Genomic DNA, 22,676 nt, shown 5'->3' on the forward strand with positions numbered 1-22,676 from the left:
AATCCACCTAAGCACATCTCTGTACTGTGGGAGGAAACTGGGGCACTGGAAGAAACTCGCGCAGACATGGGGAGAATGTGCAAACTCCACACAGACAGTCGCTCGAAGATGGAATTGAACCTGGGTCCCTGCATTGTGAGGTAGCAGTGCTAACCACTGAGCCACCCATGCTGCCCTTCCTGGATGGCATCAAGCTTCCAGAGTGTTGTTGGAGATGCATTCATCCAGGCATGTGGGGAATATTCCATTACACTCCTAACTTCTGCCTTGTTGATGGTGAACAGACTTTCATTGGTGAAGAGGTGAGTTACTCGCTGCAGTATTCCTCACTTCTGACCTGGTCTTGTAGCCACTGCATTTATGTAGTGAGTCCAGTTCAGTTTTTGATCAATAATTCCAAGGATGTTCATAGTGGAGAGATTCAGAGACGGTAATACCATTGAATGTCAAGGGGCAGTGATTAGACTGTCGCTTATCAGTGATGGTCATAGCCTGGAATTTGTGTGGCATGAATGTTACTTCTCACTTGCCAGCCCAAGCCTGATGTTGTCCAGATCTTGTTGCATTTTGGACACAGACTGTTTCAGGGTCTGAGGAGTCGTGAATGGTGTTAAACGTTTGCAATCATCGGCAAACATCCCCACTTCTGACCTTATGATGGAGGGAAGGTCATTGATAAAGCTGCTGAAGATAGTTGGGCAGAAGACACTACCGTGAGGAACTCCTACTAAGATGTCCTGGAGCTGAGAATGACTGACCTCCAACAACCACAACCATCTTCCTATGTGTCAGGCATGGCTAACCACTGGGAGAATTTTCCCCATGATACCCACTGATTCCAGTTTTGCTCGAGCTCCTTGATGCCACGCTCAGTCGAATGCAGCCTTGATGTCAAAGGCTGTCACTCTCAGCTCACCCCTGGAATTCAGCTCTTTCGTCCATGTTTGAACCAAGGCTGCAATGAGGTCAGGAGCCGAGTGGCCCTGGCTGAACCCAAATTGGACGTCACTGAGCAGGTGCTTCTCGATAAAACTGTTGATGACACCTTCCATCATTTTACTGATAATCAAAAGTAGACTGATAGGGCTGTGTTTGACCAGGTTGGATTTGTCCTGCTTTCCATGGGCACGACATGCTCAGGCAATTTTCTACTTTGTCAGGTAGATGCCAGTGTTGTAACTGTCCTGAACAGCTTGGCCGGGGAAGTGGCAAGTTCTGCAGCACAAGCCTTTAGTACTATTGCTAGAATGTTTTCAGGACCTGCAGCCTTTGCAGTATGCAGAACTTCCAACCGCTCTTGCTATCACGTGAAGTGAACAGAATCGGCTGAAGACTGGCATCTTTAATGCTTGGGGCCATTGCAGGAGGTCAAGATGGATCATCCACTCAGCACTTCTGGCTGAAGATCCTACAAAAACTTCAGCCTTGTCTTCTGCACTGATGTGCTGGGCTCTTCTGTCATTGAGGATGGGGATATCTGTGGGGCCTCCTCCTCCAGTGGGTTGTTTAACCATCCACCACCATTCCTGACTGGATGTGGCAGGATTGCAGACCTTAGACATGATCAATTGGTTGTGAGGTCTCTTAGTTCTGTCTATCACTTAGTGCATATTTTGTTTGGATGCGAGCAGTCCTATTTGGTGGCTTCACCAGGTTGACAGCTCATCTTTTGGTATGCCTGGTGCTGCTCCTGGTATGCTGTCCTAACTCTCCACTGAACCAGGGTTGATCTCCTGGCCTGATGGTAGTAGTTGAGGGGGGGATATTGTCGGGCCATGAGGTTAAAGAATGAGGCTGCTGATGGCCCACAATTCCTCATGAATGCCCAATCTTGAGTTGCTAGATCTGTTTGCACTCTGTCCTATTTAACACAGTGATAGTGCCACACAACACAATGGAAGTTATTCTCAATGGGAAGGTGGGACTTCATCTCCACAAGGACTGTGCGGTGCTTGTTCTTGCCAATACTGTCTTGGACAGAAGCATTTGCAGCAGGTAAACTGATAAGGATGAGGTCAGGTATATTTTCCCCTCTTGTTGGTTCCCTCACCACCTGCCGCACCTACCTGTCTTTCTTCTGAGGACTTTTTTCACTTTGAAGATGATAGATTTATGATGTATTTCCAGCATTATCTGTTTTTATTACAGGTCATAACTGCCAAAGGCAACAAACCTTAGCATTAAGCAATAGCTGCCTCCAAACGTATGGTTTTTACTCATAACTGTTAGTATCTATTTATAAAGTACTTACTTGGCTTTGAAGGGAGAGTCTGGGATCTGAGCTTTGGCTTCCAGTGAGCTTTCATACTCTTTGCCCCTGCACATAGTGAACACAAGATATTTAAACTTTAATTTTTGTTTCTTATACTGATCTAAGGTGACCAATAGATAGCAATATTGTTTTCAACACTAAAGAGACTGCTTCCTATAGTCATGTCTCTCCCTTCCTTTAAAGCCTTCTTAAAGGCCTGTTTCTAAGTGCACACTCAGTATAAACATCTTGTGGAGATTCCCCTTCACTTGTGAAATGCTCAATGATGTTCTTTTCTAATAAAAACATGAAAAATTCCAGTTATGTGAGGATTGTTACTTTTTCTATTACATAGTATAAATATTCAGATCAATTTCATGATATGTACTTAATAAATGGCTCTTGGTATAAGACAAGTAAAACATCCAGTTTCAACCAATATTTCTCAGCTAATCTTATACTGACTTTTGATCATTTTAATGCTGTTTACACATGTACATGCACCCAATTACAATCGGTCCATGATTGGTGGATATTCCTATAGTTGCCTAGACCCCAATTTCTGAAATTCCTTGAAATATACCTCTCTGGTTCTCTGCTTTGTTCTCCTCCTTTAAGATTCTCCTCAAAATCGCCTTATTTGACTTGATGCCATACTGTGTTGTATATTTCTTCAGTGAAGTGCCTTACTTAAATGGAAAGTTAGACAAAGTGTAATGGTGAAATACAATTTAAACTTACAAGAAGTGTTTGCAATGGGTGCTACACAGAACCAACAATATATCAGTGAAGGAGATCTCATCCTACCTGGTGGTGCCCAATGATCAGTAAAATTCTCAACTCTATTTTCAGTTTATCCCAACATTGCACAACACTTAAAGCATCGATTTCTAAGAGTAAAGTTATGGTTTACGCAGGCAATCAATCTGATGCATTAATGGACCACACACTGACATCAAAGCTACCATTTGACCACGGTTAGTTAATTTTACCTTTTTCTCCTTTTACTGCAGCAGTTATATCTCTGGATGTAGATGTTTACCAATGCAATAGCTTTCTAACTGTGAAATACCTTGCCTCACACATCTTGCAATAAGCAAGTATATAATCTACATAAATTTCATACATGAACACACATGTAAGAACATATTAATAAGGAATATTTCCAGGTGAGAATAAAGACATTTCTGCTGTCTAAATTTATTTAACTGGAACACATTTGACTGATGCATGTGCTAAGACTGCCTATTTCCACCTTTGTAATATGGCCCAATTTTGACCTGCATCTGCTGCTCAAACGTACTCCCATGTATTTGTTAGTCTGACTTTATCTAGACCTAACTATTCCAATGCACCTCTAGCTGGTGTCCCACAGTCCACCTTCTACAGACTTCTAGCTAACTAAAAAACTCGCGCCAGAACCATGTCCCATTCACCTATCGCTTTCACAATCACGGATGTATTCTGGCTCAAGACAGCAAAATGTGAGGCTGGATGAACACAGCAGGCCAAGCAGCATCTCAGGAGCACAAAAGCTGACGTTTCGGGCCTAGACCCTTCATCAGAGAGGGGGATGGGGTGAGGGTTCTGGAATAAATAGGGAGAGAGGGGGAGGCGGACCGAAGATGGGGAGAAAAGAAGATAGGTGGAGAGGAGAGTATAGGTGGGGAGGTAGGGAGGGGATAGGTCAGTCCAGGGAAGACGGACAGGTCAAGGAGGTGGGATGAGGTTAGTAGGTAGATGGGGGTGCGGCTTGGGGTGGGAGGAAGGGATGGGTGAGAGGAAGAACAGGTTAGGGAGGTGGAGACAGGTTGGACTGGTTTTGGGATGCAGTGGGTGGGGGGGGGGGGAAGAGCTGGGCTGTTTGTGTGGTGCAGTGGGGGGAGGGGACGAACTGGGCTGGTTTAGGAATGCAGTTGGGGAAGGGGAGATTTTGAAACTGGTGAAGTCCACATTGATACCATTAGGCTGCAGGGTTCCCAGGCGGAATATGAGTTGCTGTTCCTGCAACCTTCGGGTGGCATCATTGTGGCACTGCAAGAGGCCCATGATGGACATGTCATCGAAAGAATGGGAGGGGGAGTGGAAATGGAAATGGAAATGGTTTGCGACTGGGAGGTGCAGTTGTTTGTTGCGAACCGAGCGGAGGTGTTCTGCAAAGCGGTCTCCAAGACTCCGCTTGGTTTCCCCAATGTAGATGAAGCCACACCGGGTACAATGGATGCAGTATACCACATTGGCAGATGTGCAGGTGAACCTCTGCTTAATGTGGAATGTCATCTTGGGGCCTGGGATAGGGGTGAGGGGGGAGGTGTGGGGGCAAGTGTAGCATTTCCTGCGGTTGCAGGGGAAGGTGCCGGGTGTGGTGGGGTTGGAGGGCAGTGTGGAGCGAACATTTGCAGAACACCTCCGCTCAGTTCGCAACAAACTACTGCACCCCCCAGTCGCAAACCATTTCCTCTCCCCCTCCCATTCTTTAGATGACATGTCCATCATGGGCCTCCTGCAGTGCCACAATGATGCCACCCAAAGGTTGCAGGAACAGCAACTCATATTCCGCCTGGGAACCCTGCAGCCTAATGGTATCAAGGTGGACTTCACCAATTTCAAAATCTCCCCTTCCCCAACTGCATCCCTAAACCGGCCCAGTTCGTCCCCTCCCCCCACTGCACCACACAACCAGCCCAGCTCTTCCCCTCCACCCACTGCATCCCAAAACCAGTCCAACCTGTCTCCGCCTCCCTAACCTGTTCTTCCTCTCACCCATCGCTTCCTCCCACCCCAAGCCACACCCCCATCTACCTACTAACCTCATCCCACCTCCTTGACCTGTCCGTCTTCCCTGGACTGACCTATCCCCTCCCTACCTTCCCACCTATACTCTCCTCTCCACCTATCTTCTTTTCTCCCCATCTTCGGCCCGCCTCCCCCTCTCTCCCTATTTATTCCAGAACCCTCACCCCATCCCCCTCTCTGAAGAAGGGTCTAGGCCCGAAACGTCAGCTTTTGTGCTCCCGAGATGCTGCTTGGCCTGCTGTGTTCATCCAGCCTCACATGTTGTTGTCTTGGATTCTCCAGCATCTGCAGTTCCCATTAGCTCTGTATTCTGGCTCCCTGTTTAACAATGCCTGAAATAAAAATTCTCATCCTTGTTTTCAAATTAATCTATGACCTCATTCTTCCTTACTCTTTATAACCTCCTCCAGTTCACAATTTTCTAATTTCTGTGCTCCTCCAATTCTCTCCTCTTGAGCATCCCCAAATCCTCTAGCCTTAAGCTGTCAAAGCCCTAAACTCTGCAAATGCCTTCCTAAACATCTCCAGCTTTCTTCATTTGAGACATTTCTCAAAGCTTACCTCTTTGACCATTCTTAATATACTAATTCTGTTAGCTTGGTGTCAAACTTTGCTTAATATCTCCTATGAACTAGTTGATGCATTTCACTGTATTACTTCATAGGCCTTATATAAAAATCAACTACTGTTACAGCTGTAGGTATAAAACATTTTTTAAAAAAATTAAAACCCATGGCAATGGGCATATGACCATTGTGCAAGACAACACAGAGTACCAGAGGATGACTTAAATCAAATAAAACTTGAAGGACATCAGTTCTGGCAATGAAAACCTATGAATGTGGGGCTTAAAGTAACTGAGGAAAAGTGATTCATTGCTCAGGCTCCTGAAAAAGAACGTTTAAGCGTAGGTGCCAATGCAATAATGCTTACATTTGTGAACTTCTGTGAAAAGCCATGCTTGGGCATTAATCATTTTCTGTGACTGAAGTTTTTCTTAGAATTTCTATATTTCCTATTCATCTGTATTTTGTCTGGTTTAAGTTATCAAGCTTCTTACTGCAGATGCTTGGTACAATCATTGCCTTTGTTACAGGTATTAAAATTTGATTTGACTTTTTGGTTATGAGAAGTAACTCAAAAGACATGACATGCTAAGTTAAAAGCTAATCATTCTGGATGTGAGTCTGCTCGCTGAGCTGGAAGGTTAGTTTAGTTTTCAGACATTTCGTCACCATTCTAGCTAACATCATCAGTGAGCCTCCGATGAAGTACTGGTGTTATGTCCCGCTTTCTATTTATCTGGTTAGGTTTTCTTGGATTGGTGATGTCATTTCCTGCGTTGGTGATGTCATCTCCTGTTCTTTTTCTCAGAGGATGGTAGATTGGCTGCAAATCAATGTGTTTGTTGATGGAGTTCTGGTTGGAATGCCATGCCTCTAGGAATTCTCGTGCGTGTCTCTGTTTGGCTTGTCCTAGGGTGGATGTGTTGTCCCAATCAAAGTGGTGTCCTTCCTCATCTGTACGTAAGGATACGAGTGATAGTGGGTCATGTCGTTTTGTGGCTAGTTGATGTTCATGTATCCTGGTGGCTAGCTTTCTGCCAGTTTGTCCAATGTAGTGTTTGTCACAGTTCTTGCAAGGTATTTTGTAGATGACGTTTGTTTTATTTGTTGTCTGCATAGGGTCTTTTAAGTTCATTAGCTGCTGTTTTAGTGTGTTGGTGGGTTTGTGGGCTACCCTGATGCCAAGATGTCCGAGTAGTCTGGCAGTCATTTCGGAAATGTCTTTGATGTAGGGGAGAGTGGTTATGGTTTCTGGACCCATTTTGCCTGTTTGTTTGGGTTTGTTGCTGAGAAATCGGCGGACTACGTTCATTGGGTACCCATTCTTTTTGAATACGCTGTATCGGTGATTTTCTTCTGCTCTTCGTAGATCCTCTGTGCTGCAGTGCAGCGACGTAACAGCCCTGTTCAAATCCATCAACGTCAACCTGGCCAAAGAAACACTGACTACACTATTAGAAGAACCAAAGACACATACACCAGACACCACCAACCTCATCAGCAAGGACAACATCATCAAGCTAGTGGACCTATGCCTCACCACCCACTTCACTTTCAATAAGAAAACCTACAGACAAACCAACGGTACACCCATGGGATCTCCGATATCAGGGTTCTTAGCAGAGGCAGTAATGCAGAGACTCGAACAAACAGTTCTGCCAATCATCCAACCCAAACTTTGGGTCCGCTACGTGGATGACACCTTTGTCATCACTAAACAAAACAAATTAGAGGAAACCTTCAAGACCATCAATAATACCCTTTACTGGCATAACATTCACAAAAGAGGAGGAAAACAACAACAAACTGCCATTCCTAGATGTCACAGTAGAGCGAACAGTCAATGGGGAACTTCAAACCAGCGTGTACAAGAAAACAACACATACGGACCAAATACTGAACTACAGGAGCAACCATCCCAACACCCACAAACGAAGCTGCATTAGAACATTGTTCCAACGAGCCACCACACACTGCAGCACAGAGGAACTACGAAGAGTTCTGTAGTGTTACATTTTGTTTTTACACACTCCAGCTTGAACCCAGAACCTTTAGTTCAGAGATGAGAATGTTATGAACTCATCAGCAGCAATCATTTGCTAACAATCATGATTGCCCACTTAGGAAATTCCATGTCAGTGGTCACGGGTTCCAAGAGTCCTTGTGTGGCTGATGAACCAGATCCTGGAGCCACATCTCTGACCATACATTTAACAGGTGTTTCCGGGAGGTGAAAAGATCCTTGGCTTTGAGATCAATGTCATTGTTTTAAAACCATAAGAAATAAGAGGAGGAGGAAGCTGTTTGGCCCCTCAAGCTTGCTCCGCCATTCAACAGGATGACATGATCTTTCTCCAGTTCCTTTCCTGAAATCCCCTTGTGAATGGGTGTTCTCAAAGAATGCATCTCATTGTACAGGATTTTCCTCCAAGTCAATTTCTTCTGAAAGAGGATCTTCCATGCATTGACATCTGTGTTGCATTTTTTGAGGGAAACCTTCAGAGAATCTTTGAAATGCTTACTTAGTCCTCTCATTCAAGTGCTTTCCTTGAACTGGGCAATGAAGCTTTGCTTTGGCAGCCAGAACTCGGGCATCCTAAGCACATGGAAAGATGGTTCGAGATGATTATGGCCTCAATGATAGTGGTATTAGCTGCTGCAAGGGTGCTAATGTTAGTATGCCAGTCCTCCCAACTGATGCAAACAATCAGTCTCAAACAGCATTTATGGTATTTCTCAAGTGTCTTGAGGCCGTTGCCATACGTAACCCAAGTATTACAGCCATACAAAGTGAAGGATGACTGCCTTATATACAAAGATCTTGGTATGATCATGGATGTCACGGTCATCAAAACCTCTCGTTCCGAGATGCCTTAAGGTGGCTCTCACAGTTCGGATGTGACGTTGAATGAATGTCAGCCTTAGATGAGAGATAGCTTCCCAGATAGGGAAAATGTTCACGTTTGGGAGGATTTCTCCGTTGATCTTAATGGAGGGATGGGTTGTTAAGAGATTTGAGTTTTCTTGAGGTTGAGGTGAGACCAATTCTTCAGTATGTTGAGACATTAGACAAGGCTTGAAGAACAGAGGTGACATTGTCATCCATGTACTTCAGTTCCATAAGGTTGGTGTTATTTTCCATCCATTTTGGAGATGATGCTCACACAACAGGGAAACATGTTCTTGGCAAGGTGGCAGTGAAGATAGAGAAAAGGATGGGGGCGATGACATATCCCTGCTTGACCCCTATCTTGACCTCAAAGGATTCTGTTATGCTATGGTTGGTGAGGGCTAAGCCACAGCTGACAGAGGTCAAAATGCAATAATCTCCGGTCTGAGAGGCAAGCCAGGCTTATAATTGGGGCTGTTCAGAAAGCAAATATGGTAAAAGTCTGAGGATAAATTTAAACATTGTGCTCAAAACCTTCCACCTGAATTGGAACCCCTCTTGTTATCTTCTGATTTTTTTCAGACTGATCTTCCAATGGTAAATCCTTCCAAACTCCTCAAGTGCAGGAATCCCCACAGAGTAGCAAGAGTTTAATTGTCCCAAAGCCTCTTTTAAAGTAAAAATATGTAGAGAATTTAATTTGATGAGGGAGTAGTGTAAGTGAGGCAAATGGATAGGTGTGGAACTTTGAGGTGGTGTGGCAACAGCTGAGTAAGATGGGTTAATAATCAGTGGGGTAGCTGCGACTAGTCAAGGGAACTTGGCGGATATGGGAGCTGAGCTGAATGGTGAGGTTGGATTGGAGGAGGCATTTGATGGGTTGGAGTAGGTAGTAATAGGTTCAGGGTAGGTGGGAAAATCAGTGTTAAGTAAGAGGGGTGTGTCAGTTGTACACCCAGGAGTCAGACATGATTTGAACTATTTGACATTTCTTGAGCAATTTTCCCAGGTAAGTAAGTCGCAACTTTCTATAACTGCAAACATTAATTTGGAATCACAGACATTTTTGGAAGGTTCTGTAGGGCAGGGAAATTGCTCATGCGAAGTCCAAACTTCTCAGACAATTCTCATGGAGCCAGTGAGTCAGGATCTCTGCAGGGTCTCACCAAAAATCTTTCGGGTTTATGTGTGGTTTCTAACAATCTGGAGACTCAAAAGATTTGGGCCTTTTCTTTTAAGGAATAATGCAGAGTGGAATAGAATGAAGAACCTTGCAGATAAAGAACAATAATTGGAAGGAGTGTGATTTGAAAAACAGTCTGAACTGGTCCAATAGGTAATAATGTGTATTCAGGCATTTTCAAAGTAGGATTTTAAATAATTTTAACTGAAAGGCAATTAAATAAATAATTATTTGTCTCAGGCAATTGTTCTGATGCCAGGAATCCTTCCCCCCACTTGTGGTATGTGCTTATTTGCTGGCTCCACGGCATTTATTGCCTATCACTAGTTACTCTTGGTGGTGGGCTGCCTTCATGAACCACTGCAGTCCATGAGCTGTCGGTGAACTGACAACTAACTTTCTATAAGAAAGGAAATACTGAGCTGCCAAATAAGTGTAAGAATTCTTCTTAAATTTTCCTATTAAGTTTGCAGCTAGAAATCTATTACTTATAAGTCCACACATCTTAGATCACACATGTGTTACTCTTCTTGGTGAAGGAAGATGAAGCATTGTTCACAGACATTTGCCATATTAACTAGAATGTGCTCACTTCACTGTCTAGGTATTATGATGTGGGCTTTGTCACCAACATGTTTTTGTTATGCTGACCTGCGATCTCGATTCTCATTTCAACGATCATTGCTTCAAAACAATAGGTACCACTATCAAATAAAATTCATTAGGTAAGCTTGTATGTCCAAGTCAGAAAGTCTGGGCTCACACTTCTTCAGCACTGAAGTACCCAATCTAGGCTGATAGTTTGACTCTACACTGAGGAAGTGCTGCACTGCACTGCTGTTCCATCCTTTGATAAGACTTTAAACCGAAGCTTGGCTAGGCAGATGCTAGTATATCCCAAGGCACTCCTTGACCAACAATAAGCAACATATGGTTAATTTTTCTGACAAACATTCTTTCGTCAACCATCAGCAAAAACAGGTTAATTTGTTATTCATTGTATTACTGCCTGTACAAAGGAATAATGTCACTTCAAAACAGCTATGCAATTCAGACTAATTCACTGCATGTGAAATGTATGGCTACACTCCTGAGATGTGATGAGTCCTAAAATGAAGGCAATTTTTTTTAACACAATATTCAACAAGAAAACAGTGAAACAAATAAATCTGCCTCTGACAAGTTAGTACGGCTCCATAAGAATTCCAGTTATTTGGAGTTTGGCAGGCATACAAAAAAGACTCAGTCTCTTAAAAAGTGTTTTCAAGTCACTCACAAAGTGCTTTATCACCAGTGCCAACTTAGTAACTGCTTCCAAATAACGGTGTTCCAAACAATTAATCCATTTGAATTCTGAAGCAATAAGGAATCTGAAATACTTGTTTACTTGTACACATATCAAATTGGAGATTTCAGTAAAGCAAATGATATTCTTTACACAATGCGTCAACGTTGCTCAAAACAAAACTGTTCAACTGCTTCCCTACATCTTGTTTACATTGGCTAAGAGCCACAGCTTTCAGAGATATGAGGCACTGCAGCTCTGATTTGCCTAGTTTGGCTCCAGCATGCCCAGGTCAACAGGTGAAAGCTGTCACCTAAAATCAACTTTGCAAGATCTTGTGCTGGAGGTTCCCAACAGAACAAAGAGTAATTTGGTACCAAGTCTCTCAGATCACTAAAGCAAAAGAAAGTCCACACTGAACCATCGCACAGCTATTCAGACAAAGAGGAGATTCTACAGGAACTAACAAGGAATTGGGATTCTGCCTCACAGCAGTCATTACATCCCAGATTTTTTCCCTTTGAAAGGTCAGTGAAGGAGCATATTTGAAAGAAATAATTCTGAGATGCTGATGAATTAACAGATTGGAAAAATTTGCAAAAGCTCAAGAAAATGTGTGAACCCAAACTTTTTTGAAACGCTTGAAAATCGTAAGGCTGACACAAAACTGCTCAAGAAAAAAGAAATAAATTTTCTTCCCCAACTGTATTAACTGTAGACTGCTGCCAACAACAGGAGACAAAGAATGCTGCCAGAATAAAGTACTATACACAGTGACAAATGAGCGTGATCTGAGATTACTACATCTCAAATTTTCCAAAAATTTTGCATTATACAACATCTTCAAAGCAGAAAAGGAATTTCACAACAGCAAACCTGCAAGAAATGATTTGTTAAATGTGCAATGCCACAATGGTTTTCCTCGAATTTGATGATAACTGACACATTGTAATGATTAAGCCAAGTAGCAAATTAATCTTACACTGCAGTCTCTTTTGTAGTACAATTTCTTTTAACTAATTGTATAATGCGCCTGGTATCAGAGTTTCCATCAGAGTTGGTTTCTACAACATGAAACTACGACATGACTGTCATCTCTGAGAATTTAAGAGTGTCAATTTAAGTTTGATCTCCAGCTCTCGTATTAGAATAAAGACAGCACCTCTACTTATTGAAACTGGTTTACATACGGGTGATAAGACTGCAATCGAAATGAGTCACAGTCAATTATACCAATACTACTAGGTAAATGTGATCACCAACTTAGCTAACATCACAAAGGTCTTACATATGCCACACATCTAAACTTAATAACTTATATTCAACATGCTTTTCCAACAACTATTTATTGCTATTTTGATAAATTTAGTTGATCGGAACTAAAAGAAAGACAATAAAAATCCAGAATGCTTATGAGAAAAAAGTCTGCAGGACATAATAATAATTAAAAAGTCATTTTGTAATAAAAATGACCATTTTCATTGGCACTGTACATTGGCACACAAAACATTCAAATTCAGACACAAGAAAGTTCCCCAGATGTTGCATACAGCACAAGGAGATAGAAGATAGTTACAAAGTTACAAGCTTTCTGAAAGACTCATTGAGACCTTAATGAGTCTCAATGTTGCAAGGCTGCAGAATGTAAATCTCAATACATAGTTCAGGAATTCACCTGATGACAGGAATGTGGTTCTTACAAAGCATTACCAGGTTATAGTCCGACAGATTTGTTTGAAATCACAAGCTTTCAGAGTGCTAGTCCTTTGTCAGTTGAATAAGCCTGTTGAACTATAAATCTGGTGTCGTGTGACTTCTGACTGTAAATTAAAGCCTATTTAGATGGATGTTAACAATTCCTTGGCCACCTACCCCCAAACAATATTACCAAACAGTGAGCAACTAAATAACTCAGAGTGCCGAAACCCACAAGTTCCCTATCTGCTTGTGTTGGTCTTGGCTAGGTTGCAGTAAGGTGGGCACAGGGTTAACTGATCTTTTGACCCCTTTCTTGTCAAGGCAGATTACCTGAACAAGGTGGGGATTTGTTTCAGATAGGGCAGAACTTGCACCAAAAACTGGAAGGAGAGCACCGACATGGTTCAACACAAAAAACTGAGCATATGGAGCAGTGCTTCCTCTCCATTTTGGATAAGAACCTGATCACCAGGTGCGAGACACTCTGTGCTGCTGTACGTGGCAATTAATCGAGCCATCTTCTACTATATCTGGAAGTTGAAATGAATCATGTTCACAAGGACGCTCTGTACAACCATCTAGATAAAGGGAGAAAAAGATGTGCCCAGCACTACCCTCATGTATGCAGTCAGTCCATTTGTGTGTAGACCTTCAGTGTGCAAGCATCAGTGTTGCTACATGTTGAAGTTCGAAGTGCCCATAGTGCACCTAAGGATGGATCTGATCACATTGCTGTAGCTGGACCATGCTGTACCACTTGTCCACTGTGAAGAAATTTAAACAGAAAAATGCTTTTGACCACAAGTCCATCAAGCAGTGGTCAGCATGTAACCTTCTCAAGGCCCTGCTGGAAAAGGAAAGGAGAGGGCTAGCCCTGACACATAACTCTCCAAAAAGGCTGTCAAAGTCATTTGGCAGAATGTCTCATTGTTAGAAGTTACAAATAGGCACCAAGATCTAGCTTGACTGGTAGTGAGAAAAGCCTTTCCTGTCAGATGCTTTCTTCATGCCTTTGAAGTGACTGCTGTGTGAAAGAGGTTGCTGTCCACCACCTTGTGAACATTTTTATTTTTAATCTGTTTTTGGAATGTGAGTGTTGCTGGCTAGGCAACATCCATCCCAAATTGCCCTGAAGTGTTATAGCAGCTGCACTCATCCAGGCAACTAACTTATGCCTTGTAGATGATGGACAGTCATTGGGAAATTAGGAGTTTGGTTACTCATCGTAGAATTTCTGGCCTCTAACCTGCTCTTCTACCCATTATTTACATGGCTAATCCACCTCAGTTTCTGGTCAATGTTAACCCCAGTTGTCAATTAGGGGGCGATTTGGTAGTGTGAAAGCCATTGAAAGTCACAGGGTGATGGTCAGATTCTTTATTGATAAAGATGGTTATTGCCTGGCAAAAATGTACCTTTGCAAAGAAGTATCAGAGATAATGGGAACTGCAGATGCTGGAGAATTCCAAGATAATAAAATGTGAGGCTGGATGAACACAGCAGGCCAAGCAGCACAAAAGCTGACGTTTCGGGCCTAGACCCTTCATCAGATGGGGGTCTAGGCCCGAAACGTCAGCTTTTGTGCTCCTGAGATGCTGCTTGGCCTGCTGTGTTCATCCAGCCTCACATTTTATTACCTTTGCAAAGAAGATGCAATAGCCTTTGTCGAGATTTATCTGGAGCAGCTTCACAAAGCAAACGGCATGGGCTGTTTCCAGGGATGCACACAAACAGAAACATCAAGAGCAGGCTTGGTTGTTGAGCTCTCCGATTAAGGTTAGTATATTGCCATCAGTGTGTATTTGCCCAATGACCATTAGCCAGCTTGTGCATCATACTGTTCTCTCAAGCTGCTCACACTTAGAATCGCAGAGTCATGCATCACAACACCAGACTTGTTTACATTAAAACCAAAGTCCATTACAAACAAAAGCCTTGAGCCTCCTATACAAATCTTCATGATTAGACCTAATGTATGGGGTGTTTCCTTTCTAACAGGATGTACATCTCAAAGTGAAGGTTCAAATCTGTCGCATATTGCATTTCCATTGATTTCCCAACTTTTCCAACCAGAGTAACAGTTCTATGGGCATAAGAAGTTTTCTGATACAATGAATGGCCATGTGGATAATGTGTCTTAATCTCTGCAGCAGCAAACTATTCAACTGAAGAAAAACACCACTAATCACCTACACAGCGATCTCAGCTGAAAGTTTAAAGTCACACAATGATCAGGCACAGGAATCCTGAAATCATGACAGTGAAGTGACGAGAGCCTCTCGGCCCATTCTGAAACTGAAATAAGTCAGTCAGTCAATCTGTCACAAGCCAGGAACATATCTGCGCAGGGTAGCAATTCACATGACAATTCCTTTGTGCACTAGACATTACGGAGCTAATTTGCAGATACCGATTAGTCAGCACATTTGTAATGGCACCAATGTTTTTCTCATATGGAAACAAAGCAAGAAATTAACAATGGAAGAAAATATCATGCTGTCAGGGAATTTAGTCAACAAAGGTTCATAAAACAGTACTTGCACCAAAACATACAGCATGCCCTCCAAAAGATATTTGCTTGCACAGCAAGTTTTGTGTAAGAACTAAGTTTTTTTTGTAATCATATGCTTCTCTGGAGTCAGTGACACATTGAAGAACTCAGAGTGCAGCTTAGGATATGTCTGCGTTTACAGCAGAGTTGGAAAATACTGACTGATCAAAATAGCAGAACAAGTTTCTTGGCAATGGGGTCACATGATCTTCCTGTATAGAACTTCCTCTAAAGTTTTTCTTCCAAAACTGTCACAGATGAGAAAAGTTATTTGACTCACCTACTGGAGGTGACCAACACGGTGTGGTCTTTTTTCTTAAATGAGGCCCATGAGAGAAAGACTGTAAAAAGGCACCCATTTAAACCTTATCATATTTGTCAAAGTTTACGTACCTGAACTATTCTTAACACCCTTCTCTAAAGTGTTTTACAACAGCTTCTAACATTTGTCATGGGGAAGATGTCAACCTACTTGGACCATAGTTTCCAGTTTTCTGTCCCTATTTTCCATTCCCAATTCATTGGAAAATTAAAACAATGCATTAAGAATCTCAGCAGCCACCTCTTTCACAATGCTATGATGTGGTTGAAATCGAAATCCCAAAGTGAAACATTTAAAACGTCCCTGTAGTCCCTCCTTCAACTGCCAGAGTGCAACATTTTTTAATCAGGTAGTGGCAGGAATTGTGGCTCTATGACCAGCAGAACGCATTTGTCTCAATATGATGTGGAGGCCAGGATACACCATCTCTGGTGAGCACCCATCTCTGGTAATTCAGTTCAACATCTGATCTTCAGAAGTTTCCCAATAAAGCCAATATAAAAGTCAAATTTTCTGATACCATTTGCAGAGGAAGACTGTTGGCCAGGCTACAAGATCTTTCACATTCACTTGAACCAGAAGGACAGGACAGCTCTTGTCACAATGTAGCACTCTCATATTGCACTAGAACACTACATATAATGCTTTCGAGAACTGAGCACAGCTCAATCTAATACATAGATTTACAAATATAGAAGTTTTCTAACTTTCCATGGTTTGTCGTTTAAAAAATGCCAATACCACAGTGACTCCATTATAGCACTGATTATGATATTTAGCATCAAGTCCCAGAGAATATGTAACTATATTAAGTAACTTAAATGAATTTAATACGATATCAGAGGGAGAACCAGCCATCGTGTTTTTCCCCTGCTGTTTATGACATAATCTGAACCCTAGGATTGAATCATTACCCTGTAATTCATTCCAAGTATCCTCCATGGATCATTCACACTTTACAGTATTGATCAGTGAAAAACAGGGGGCAAACTGAGCATCACAGTGAAAAACGTGGCAGTATGTCATAAAGCTAATGACCAGCGTCAGGTTGAACAGCTCTTTTTAATAAGGCGACAGAAGGATCACGCCCTTCTTATGACCCTGCGAGACCATGACCCTGTCACCAGGCTGAATTTAACTGCAGGCTGGGAGACATTGTATCATCAAGTGCATACAGTTCATCTCATTAATTCAGAATAAAGACATATGAGAACGTGAAGTCCATGGCACAGATCCATGGTCAAGATTCAAGAAACAGTATATAACTGTCTTTTCAGAATTTACAGAAAATAGCAATCAGGTGGTGGTGGCTTTGTGGGAGGGGTGGGGGGACACTGGGAACTGGAAGAAAAAAAAACAGAAGTATATAATTGTGGAACATTCATGCTGACAAACATCCAGCAGTAGCAGTTTTCCAACGCTGTGCTTTGAGTTTATCCTATTTATTATGTGCATTGTATCATAATCTGAACATAAAGCATTGTGCAGATGCAAGATCAGTTATACAAAAGTTGCATTTTGGTCACAAACTTTGATGTTGGAGAAATGTCTGTAACAGACACTACTTTCCGTATTCTCACTATGACAGGTGCAGCTGCTTCATATAAGCTACATACTATTTTAGATTCCTGTGTTGGGCACTCCAATCTTAGGTCGGTTAGTTCAGTTGGCTGGACAGCTGGTTTACAATGCAGAATGATGCCAATAGCATGGGATCAATTCCAAACACCAGCTAAGTCTAGCATGAAAGACCCTCCTTCTCAACCTTTCTCCTCACCCGCGGCATGATGACCCTCAAGTTAAACTACCACCAGTTGTCTCTCTTTAATGAAAGCACAGTCGTCGGTCAGGAAGGACTACAGCAACCTTACTTTTATCCCTTAGCAAATTTCCTCTTATGCAGCCTCTGTTTGTACACTTGTATCCAGTTCTCATCACTACAGATTTTTAATGTTTCTTTTATGCTTCTATGTTGATATTTAGCTCATCAAAACACTGCCAACCAAAGCAACTGAATTCTGAAATAAAAAATGCCAATACCACAGTGATTCTATTACAGCACTGATTATGATTTTCAACATCAAGCCCTAGAGAATGTGTGACTATATTAAGTAACTTGAGTAAACTTAATACAATATCAGAGGGATAACAAGCCACTCATGTTTCTCCCCTGCTGTTTATGACATAATCTGAACCCTAAGATTGAATCATTACCCTGTAATTCATAGTATCATTCACACTTTACAGTACTGATTGGTGCCCAGTACACAATGTCATGTAATCACAAATTTATTTCAAACAACCATTTTCTCCAGCCTTCCTTTGTTAGTCTAAAGAAAAGTGCAGGCTGATGACATAATTCACAATGACTAGACAGGTGGCCACATTCAAATCATTGCACATTGTTATATTTCTGTTTAAATAATATTCAGATGATTATAGACAAAAGCAGAAATTGCTGGACAGGCTTAGCAGGTCTGACAGAATCTCTGGACAGGAATCAGTCACAGTTCCTGGTCTAGTGACCCTTCCTCAGAACTGAACCTCAGTTGTGAGGAAGGGTCACTGGACCCGGAGTGTTAACTCCGATTTCTCTTCCCAGATGCTGGCAGACCTGCTGAGCTTTTCCAGCAATTTCTGCTTTTGTTTCTGGTTTCCAGCATCCGCAGCTCTTTCAGTTTTTATTCAGATGATTACTGTTAGTGAACATCAGGTTGGGTTCATTGGGTACTCATGCTTCCAAGCAGAAGACTGTTTTCACTTGAAAACTAACAGCACAATCTAAGATGACATTTCAATTTAATATGGAGGGTTACTACTCTCTAGCAGTAGCAGTCCTTAGGATAAAAATATTTAACATAATTTCTGAAAGACATTTTAGATCCTGTGGCATTATTTAAAGGATCAATTTTCTGCCAAAATCCTGAGACTTTCCTCTGCACAAGTAAACTGGCAGTTCCGAGCTACTCATCATATGTTAAGTATTTTAGGATATTTGAGAGATACGATAATATGCAATAGAAGACAGATCTTTCTTTCCCTTCTGTCAGCATTCAAAATGGGTGGGGGGATGGAGACATTATTTTCCATCATTACTTTCTTAATTTCCCAATGATCATGAACCTCTGCTGTTGCAACAACTCAAAATACAGACCGCTAGGTCTATCCATGGTATATTTGGCACCATAGTATTGCAGGACTAAAAGCTTTCGTTAAAGTGAATGGGATATTCTGAATTGTTCTTCACATAGACATTACACATAAAAATCCTGCCTTAATCCATCCCATACGTCCTCCTCAGATTACCCTTCCAATAATATTCTTTTCAGCTTGATTAATAGTAAGTAGTTTGTCGCATTCATAAAATGACCAGACTCTCCTTCATATCCTTTGGCCTGGTTAATTTGTTGCTCCACTTGTCACAGGGACACCACCAGTACTTAGGTAGCCTATGGGATATCTTGGAATTAAACTCTGGTGCTATTTCATTCCTTTTCGCCAGCCAAGAAAGCAAAAACTTTAAGAAATTGGTATTTGCAGAGTTTAACGAAAAACCAATTAAATCACAGAACCAACAGATCTGCAGTTGCTTTCGAAAGTAGTGTTACATTTCAAGCTGTCTCTCAACACCTTTAATAGCTGGACGACAGTTCTCAGAAGCAAATGTACTCTCTGTTGTGGTTGGGTTAGTGTGGTCTGGGTTGAACCTACAGTAGAAAACTACTCATTGGAGAACATACAGGATATTCACCATATTTTCTTGCAACCTATAAAAACACCATCGTTAAATGGCTGCATGAGGATCAAAGTTGATCTCTGGATTCATTTAAAAGTAAGATTTGAAGAGTAAAGTGAAGATAAAAACAAGATATCAGCCACATTATCAAAGTGGGTTAACTTATTAAAAGGATGAAAGTGAAGTTCTTCCAGTTAATAGGTTTGGTTTGTAAGGATTGGTTTGTAAAGCTTATCATTGTTTCTGGTGCCACATGAAAGATTTTTCTGATTAAAATGGGACGGCATGAATGGAATTCAATGGTTTGATTAAAATGAAAACAGAACAATATACATTTCTGGTATTATGATATAAATGGTTGTGACTAAAACAATTACCTTTCAGCAGTCAGGCAACCACAACTTTAATACTTCTCACATTTTAAATAGCAGTGGGGGAAAAATCATGCAATTGCTTTTCATATTAACCAGACTATATTCACACAAAAGCTAAGTCAGAAATTACTTTATAGTCAACCTACACATATTACGTCAGCAATCTGAAGGAATCTATCAGCTGGTTTCTGTGATCAATAAAAATGAACAGTTTTAATCCTAGCTACATCAAACTAAACAAATTAAAGACAGAGACTTCTATCACAACTGTGTTCTGTTCTTACAGTGGAAATGCCTGGTTTCTAATTGGTCACTGTTTTACTAAGTGTTTAAACAGGAGCTCAACATGCAAAGAACTGCAACCACAAGCTTGGCTTCCATCACACTGTTACAACATGATAATATCTTGGGAAAATGACTCTTAACAAAACATTATTGAGTTAACAACTTGCACTGGAACAATATTTTACTTTATCATTGTTAAAACAAGTCATCATTATAGATTATTAATTCAACAAAGTATTAAGAACTAAAATATAACTTTTAGCACAGAAACTGTATATCCATACATGTTGGGCTTCTCCTCAATTTTGTACCCTTGCAATTTTTTCTCTTCCTTTTGTTCTATGCACAGGCTTCATCAGTTTATATCTGAGTTCAGATATTGCAGTCTCAGACACTGACAGCTTTATAAAGACAGGGGTTAAACTGGCTGCAATTGCTAGGCAATATATTACTCTTCAAACAGCTCTGGCTAAATGGTTTCTGGTTATAAATATTAGCGGTCAGTGAGATCACAAAGCTGCCAAGCAGAGTTGATAACGTTCAATTCATCATGACTTGTCCCTTCATTTATGCCCCACCTCCCAAAGAAAAGCATGAACAGAATATCCACAAAAGGTGCTTGGCTATCCTTTAAAAAGCAGAGGTCTCAGTCTGCCAGCAAAGCAGCCATTGGATCTGCTTGCAAGCAAGACAACACTGGCCCAGTGGCACAAACTGAATACAATACAAAGCAACTATGTAACTTTTTCTTTTAAACAACTGCCTTATAGGTAGTTGATAATCATACTGTGCATACTAACATTCTGACAGGTCTTTTGTTTGTTGTACCTGAAATATGATGGGTGATCTTAGCTGGTGAGAAGTTCCAAATTGAAGGTACTTTCTGAAGGGAACTTTTGAAATTCATTTTTAAAGTTATATGATCAAAATTAACCAGCTGCTGTAACCCATTTCTTGACATTTGATTATAGACCAGTAATGGGAGCATTAACATGAGATCATATCCTGAATATTTCCTGCATATTTCCATTGGCAAGTTTATTACACTGTATTCAAATTACATATTTTTTCCAGATTAAATGCACTGTATAGAACATGCGAGGGTCAACAGTTAATGGTTAAAAAGGTAGTTGAATGTTTAATGGATTCATGCAGTCTTGCCCCAGATCCAGTACAAGCACAACATAGTTCTAGTTATTTCCAATGAGCTGCTTCATGCAGCTGCCTTTATAATATTTTAGCAAATTAGTTTTGATATGTTCTTCATTTTGAAAGGAATAGTTCAAAGAGCAACTTTATTTCTGAATCATCCCCAGACACTGTCAACCTAGCCGACCACAGTGTCTCATGTAATAGCCACAGCCAGATAAAGGAGCCATCAACATGCACAGTAATTAGAAATTAGACTGAAAAGGAGATTTTTTTTAAACAATATTTTAAGATTCACTTGCTGTCAAATCCAGATATAATTATATTCAGAGTGACAATGCCATTCACTTTTGTCCAGGAATAGTATGACACTTCTGCTCAAGTCAGATTAGTTGGTTCATCAGTATTCAACAGCAGTGAATCATAAACATTGGTTCCCCCCGAGACAAGTAACTTACGTAGTTCTCTTTTCACAAGTGTTAAGAAAAATAACTTTAAAAATATTTTGGATTGAGTAATACATAAAAACATTATGACAGTTTAAGGGTTCAATCTATAGTTAATCCAGCTTTAACTTCTCCTCTGATCACAGATGATCACAGAATCCTTACAGCATGGAAACAGGCCATTGAGTCCATCAAGTCCACAACGCCCCTATGAACAGCATCACACCAGACCTACCCCTCTACTCTATCCCTGTAACCCTGATTTCCCCACTCAGTCTGCACATCCCTGGACACCATGGGCAATTTAGCACGGCCAATCCGCCTGCACATCTTTGGACTGCGGAAGAAAACTAGAGTACCCACAGCAAATCAGAAATGGTGAGGTCATGCAAACTCCACACAAATAGTTGCCTGATGCTGGAATTGAATCTGGGTCCCTGGCACTGTGATGCAGGAGTGCTAACCACTGGGTTACCTTGCTGCCTCTCCTAGAGGTATTCAGGAGTATTGACATTCCATGGAAGACTATTCGACCCTTTCTTATATAGGTGTGAATCTTCACAGTGACTTAACAGGCAATTCAATTTGACAGGCCGGTGCAGCAATGCTTGATCCTAAACTCACTTAACATCCACAATTATACCCCGTTCAATGGGGCCGGGGGGGTGGGGGTCGCTGGACAAGATCCTGGCTGATCAGTAGATCCATGTGCCCAAACATGAATGTCAAAAATCAGTCTATAACTTTTCCAGCCGCTGTACAGACCTTCAAGGTTCAAGCAGGCAATTTCTTTCTGAATCAAAGTCACAGTCAATACATCAGCATCCTGATTGGTGTGTGCAAAACCTTGAATAGCTATATTACCACACAACTTAGGAGGGAATGTTGCTGATCAGTCACGAGAAGACTCATACAGAAATCCGTAACCATAAGCCAACGCCATTCTCAAATTAAGGATCAGGTGAAAAGCAGGATGAGTCAGAAGCTAGTTGCTTCTTTTTAGCCAAGGGTTGATGACATGAAAAGGTCAATTTCTAAATTCACAAAATGTCTTCGTCTTTATTTTCATTTTCCAGTTTGAGATTTCACTGGAAGCCTTTAAAAAGATCCAAAAATATTGGTACTGTTCTCGCCAATAGCAACT

General features: G+C 41.3%; 1 protein-coding gene across 3 annotated transcripts in view; it reads right to left on the reverse strand.

Moving 5' to 3' along the window:
- scaper (S-phase cyclin A-associated protein in the ER) overlaps positions 1-22,676 on the reverse strand; it is a 283,244-nt gene that overhangs the window by 149,303 nt on the left and 111,265 nt on the right. For all 3 annotated transcript variants that reach the window (XM_048520699.2, XM_048520701.2, XM_048520702.2), the window contains one exon: positions 2,252-2,317. In XM_048520699.2, the coding sequence (XP_048376656.2) occupies positions 2,252-2,317 (66 nt within the window). The remainder of the gene's footprint in view (positions 1-2,251; positions 2,318-22,676) is intronic.

The sequence above is a fragment of the Stegostoma tigrinum genome, chromosome 36, assembly GCF_030684315.1.
Source record: "Stegostoma tigrinum isolate sSteTig4 chromosome 36, sSteTig4.hap1, whole genome shotgun sequence".
Lineage (NCBI taxonomy): Eukaryota > Metazoa > Chordata > Chondrichthyes > Orectolobiformes > Stegostomatidae > Stegostoma > Stegostoma tigrinum.